Here is a 6,000-nt window from a genome sequence, read left to right as displayed (position 1 = left end):
TAACAATTATTTTAAGAATTATGTCCGATTTTAAAATAGCTTTTCGGCAAAAGCACATTTTGCAATATTCTGAGTAGATAGCCCAGCCATCACCGGCTAGCTATTTTGACACCCACCAAGTTTGGCCCTCACCAAACTCCGATTTACTATTAGAAAAATTGGATTACCTTTGCTGTTCTTCATCAGAATGCACTCCCAGGACTTCTACTTCAATAACAAATGTTGGTTTGGTTCAAAATAATCCATAGTTATGTTCAAATATCCTCTGTTTTGTTCGTGCGTTCAAGACACTATCCGAAGGGTGACGAAGGGTGACGCGCCCGACGCGTTTTGTGACAAAAAAAATCTAAATATTCCATTACCGTACTTCGAAGCATGTCAACCGCTGTTTAAAATCAATTTTTATGCGATTTTTCTCGTAAAAAAGCGATAATATTCCGACCGGGAGTCGTTCAGTTTTCGTTCAAAGATGAAAAAATAAAAACATGGTGTCGCCTCGTGCACACGCCTCCAGTCTCATTGTTCTCTGATCGACTACTATCCAAATGCGCTGCTGTTTTTCAGCCAGGGGCTCCAAAGGCATCATTCAGCGTTTTGCCGCCTTCTGAGAGCCTATGGGAGCCGTAGGAAGTGTCACGTTACAGCAGAGATCCTCAGTTTTCAATAAAGAGAGTGTAGAAGCCCAAGAAATGGTCAGAGAGGGCACTTCCTGTAAGGAATCTTCTCAGGTTTTTGCCTGCCATATGAGTTCTGTTATACTCACAGACACCATTCAAACAGTTTTAGAAACTTTAGGGTGTTTTCTATCCAAAGCCAACAATTATATGCATATTCTAGTTTCTGGGCAGTAGTAATAACCAGATTAAATCGGGTACGTTTTTTATCCGGCCGTGCAAATACTGCCCCCTACCCTAGAGAGGTTAATTTCCCTACAGTGTGTAACTATATCCATCAGAACAGAGTACTCATCATCAGAACAGAGTACTCCAGTGATGTCAGAGATTGTAATTAAACTGAAAGGTAACTTTGAAACAAGATTTGATGAGTTAATTCTCCCCACAGAGGTGATGCAGTTTGTTAGGGACCCATTTTATGCTGATGCGGAGGATAGATGAGGGTCCACTCTTCCTAGTTCATAGACATGCAAGCATCTTATCTGAGGCAAGCACTTCAGTCTGTGGTTCTGTGCAAAGTTTTGGACTGAGCATATTATTGCCGAAAATTTCCCAAACATCTAGGAGTAAATCAAAATTTTCTCTAAAATACAACAATATACAAACAATAAAACTAATTAATAATGTGTGTATATTGAGTGTGATAGAGTGGACATGTTTAACTATACTTGTGGGGACCAAAAGTCCCTGCAAGAATAGTAAACTAAAAGAAATTCGACCAACTGGGTACATTTTGCCCCCCTGCCCCACAAAGAAAAAGGCTATTTCTAGGGGGTTTAGGGTAAGAATTTGGGTTAGGGTTTAGGTTTTGGGGTTAAGGTTAGGTTTTGGGGTTAAGGTAGTAGTCGTGGAATCATTGGAAAGGGGACTTGTCTTTCTACTTTTGTTTTATCAATAAATCTATACGTTTTAGGCATGATACAACGATTTCAGTGTATGTATAGTATTCCAATAATGCTTGCGAACTATAAATGGGAGTTTTGCAAATCTATCTGATATTCTTTGGTTGGTCTTACAATGCATTTAGCTAGTGTTTTAGTTTTACTATATAATATAGACCTAATATAAAATATAATATGTTTGTCTGATAGGATTAGATTGGTCAGCGTATTTTATATTGAGAACACTTCTGGTCAGGTATAATTTATATTTTATTAATTTACTTTTATGTAAAACTGACATGCATAAAACAAATCAACACTAAAATAAGAAATTCAAAATGTTGAGTGAGAAAGGTCCTCCTTGATACCCCTTCCTCAAGACCCCCAAATATGCTAATATTATGCAAATGCAGGCGGAGCCAAGGTCCTTGATACCCTTTCCACAAGTCCCCCAAATATGCAAATGTTATGCAAATGAAGGCAGTGCCTCATTACATATGCACACTGCAGTCCCAAAACCCAGGTACAGGGGGCGCTGTCCAGATACACACTTACACACACCGTGACAGAAAAAAAGACCTTCTGGGGACCAAACCCAAATAACGAGATATTCACACTAGGCATATTAGCATACCAGTTTCTATCAGTTCCAATGGTCCGCCTTGTGGGGACCAAGATTTTGTCCCCAGTTAGTCATGATGTCCCCATACGGAAGGTGTGCAAACAGTTCAATGTCCCCATTGGGTCAGCAACACACACACACACACTGAGCTGTAGCATCAGTCCAACAACACGGGCCACTGGTCTGTTTGGATCACTTCGCCACAGATCTAATCTCACTTTATTTTTACATCGCTTACTTACTCTCATTCTCTCCCTCTCTTTTCAAGTCTACCTGTTGTCTGTTCCCCCTTTCTTTCTGCCTCTTACTCTCTTTTTCTCTCCCTCTACATCTCTCAGTTCCCAAAGCATGCATGCGCACATGCACGCACACACACACACACACACACACACACACACACACACACACACACACACACACACACACACACACACACACACACACACACACACACACACACACACACACACACACCGTGGTGTATTTAAGTCGACGTAAGTCTTTTTGGGGGGGTATATGTACTTTATTTACTATTTATATTTTTGACAACTTTTACTTTTACTTCATTACAGGAAAATAATGTACTTTTTACATCATACACATTCCCTTACACCCTAAAGTACTTATATTTTAAATGCTTAGCAGGACAGAAAATGGTCCAATTCACACACTTATCAAGAGAACATCCCTGGTCATCCCTAATGCCTCTAATCTGGCGGACTCACGAAACACAAATGCTTCATTTGTAAATGATGTCTGAGTGTTGGAGTGTGCCCATGGCTATCCGTAAATGTAAAAAACAAGATAACACACAAACAAACACACACGCACACAGTCAGTAGAAACACAGCTGTTGGTTCAGTTGAACAGAGGAACATGACATCACCAAACGCTCACTGGCTCTGTCTACAGGACACAGTGAGAAAGCGGTACTGTTCACCTTTATAGGTCAGCATTTCCCATCCATCTCTTCATGTTACTGTGAGGCTGAACCAAGGTTGACCAGAAGGTAAAGGTAAAGGTGAAAGTACTCCAAAGGAATGTAGACTGTGATGTGACACTTACTCTTTCTAGCGCTGTCTGCAGGTTAGCATATGCCATCTTTCTCTCCAGGTCCCCCCATACAGAGAGGCTGAATGAAGCTTGACCAAAAGGTAAAGGCAAAAAAGAAGTACAAAAGGTAGAGGTAAAGTAGATGTAGTGTCCAAAGGGCCACTGCTTCTAGTCTAGGAAGTTCCCCTTAGCAGCCATGAGGACAGATGACTTCACCTAGAATGAACCTTATTAAGTGAATTTGTAACCCCTAAACTGTGTTGACAATGGCAAGTTTCCATTCTATCAAATCATCTCTGTTTCTTGACCAGGTATGTGTGAATCACCCTATTTTTTCCACTGAACTGTTTATTGGTTCATGAACTAACCAAAGATCCTGTTTACAGTTTGCAGTTGGTTGAGTCAGATAGTACCTTCTTGCATCATAGACCAGGTATGGGCCACTCAGGTCTAGGGCCTTACTGGTTTTTTCCTCTCCCTGGCACTTCATTGGTACATTAATGTCACTGATTGGTCAGGGAGGCCATACACCTGGTTTTCCAGAAAAGTGCCCATCCCTGATCTATCCGAAAAGGTGATTGGATGTTTTATGCTGGTCATTGTCTAACTGTGAATGCTGCTGCTTTGGCTAAGTTTCTTCTGTAAAATATAAGAGAACTTCACCTGAGATGATCCTGAAACCAAATAATCCTCTCATTCCATAGATTATGATCTATTCATACCATCATTCCATAGAACACAGAACATGGGAATTGTGACAGTATCATTATGGGTCCAGCAGATATCCAGTGAGATCCCTCACTGATTCCCTTTGTTAATTGAAATTCCAGACCTCTTGTCTTATCCCATTACATTGTCTCACTAAGAAGAAATATACAATACATTTTTAGGCTATTGTTGGTGTGTTTTATCAACACACTTATCAAGAGAACATCCCTGGTCATCTCTACTGCCTCTGATCTGGCGGACTCACTAAACACAAATGCTTCATTTGTAAATTATGTCTGAGTGTTGGAGTGTGCCCCTGGCTATCCATAAATTTAAAAAATATGAAATTGTGCCACCTGGTTTGCTTAATATAAGGAATTTGAAACGATTCATACTTTTACTTTTGATACTTAAGTATATTTTTGAAATGACATGTACTTTTGATGCTTAAGTATATTTAAAACCAAATACTGTTTATTATCTATGCATAGTCACTTTACCCCTACCTACATGTACAAATTACCTCGACTAACCTGCACATTGACTCGGTACCGGTACCCCCTGTATATAGCCTTGTTATTGTTATGTCATCTTATTGTGTTACTTTTTATTTTACTTTAGTTTATTTAGCAAATATTTACTCTATTTCTTGAACGGCATTGCTGGTTAAGGGCTTGTAAGTAAGCATTTCACGGTAAGGTAAAATACCTGTTGTATTCGGCGCATGTGACAAATACAATTTGTCTTGATTTGTACCCGCAATCAGACTGAATCCCGACCTTAGTCACACAATGTCACTGTTTCCTTTTTGTACAGCTTGTGTGTTGTCTCTCATGGCTATACATTAACAGGCTAACATCGGGAACAGAGTGTCAGAACCTAACTTGAGTTTCATTAGTACTAAATATACATATCTCTGATTGACATCTGTGATTCATATTGAAAGTGTGAGTTACAGTACATGCAGGAATCTCAGGTTAGGATTTATCCTATAATGAGATGGATTTTACGTTTTTAATCACATTGCACATGGCTCTTTTATATAATAATGACACTTTTATTTGACATTGGAGACACGATAAGCAATGCAATTAACTTGAAAACAGGTTGAACATCATAATTTATACATCATCATCATCATAATTTATTTACAGTAAGGAGGCAATGCAACATTTGGTGGAAAGCCTGGTTTGAGGTACCGGGAGCATCATTTTACATCAGTGTTCTTCAGTGCTGGTCCTGCAGATCTATATGTTGTGCAGGATTTTGTTCCACCACAACGTTAACATTCCAGATTCATCTGATCAACTGAGTTTGAATCAGGAATGTATGTGCTGGGACGGAAGGAAAGTCTTGCGGAACCCTAGAAGCAGGATTGAAGAACACTGTTTGGCATTGAAGGCTTGGGTATGACTGTGTGATATGTGTTTAGAGATGTATTTGTTATGCAATATGTTTTCATGAAAAGCATCTATCGAGAATCATCCAATGCTAATGTCAAAAACATGATGAAGATCATGTCCTTTGTGTATCAAATAAAGCAGACATTACCTTTCTTCCATCATGGGAAACCCAAAGCAGGGTCCTCTGTAGCTCAGTCGGTAAAGCATGGCGCTTGTAACGCCAGGGTAGTGGGTTTGATTCCTGGGACCACCCATATGTAAAATGTATGCATGCATGACTAAGTCGCTTTGAATAAAAGCGTCTGCTAAATGGAATATATTATGTTCAGTAGGCACGAAATAAACGTTTTGGAACAGAGTGAAATATATTAATATATGGAAACGTTTTTCTATGGTGTGCCCTTTTGAACATGACCCACATACAGTGAGGAAAAAAGTATTTGATCCCCTGCTGATTTTGTACGTTTGCCCACTGACAAAGAAATGATCAGTCTATAATTTTAATGGTAGGTTTATTTGAACAGTGAGAGACAGAATAACAACAAAAAAATCCAGAAAAACGCATGTCAAAAATGTTATAAATTCATTTGCATTTTAATGAGGGAAATAAGTATTTGACCCCCTCTCAATCAGAAAGATTTCTGGCTCCCAGGTGTCTA

The 6,000-nt window shown here is 39.3% G+C and overlaps 1 protein-coding gene across 1 annotated transcript in view; it reads right to left on the bottom strand.

Annotated features, from left to right (window-relative positions):
- Window positions 1–4,976: 4,976 nt before the first annotated feature.
- Window positions 4,977–6,000, bottom strand: part of crtac1b (cartilage acidic protein 1b) — a 65,090-nt gene continuing 64,066 nt past the window's right edge. The window contains exon 15 of the mRNA XM_045722596.2: window positions 4,977–5,301. Within this exon, the coding sequence (XP_045578552.1) occupies window positions 5,258–5,301 (44 nt within the window). The 3' untranslated portion in view covers window positions 4,977–5,257. The remainder of the gene's footprint in view (window positions 5,302–6,000) is intronic.

This window comes from Salmo salar, chromosome 01 (genome assembly GCF_965601325.2).
Source record: "Salmo salar chromosome 01, fSalSal1, whole genome shotgun sequence".
Lineage (NCBI taxonomy): Eukaryota > Metazoa > Chordata > Actinopteri > Salmoniformes > Salmonidae > Salmo > Salmo salar.
Note: the sequence above shows the minus strand (reverse complement) of the source record. Positions and strands in the feature narration are given on the sequence as shown.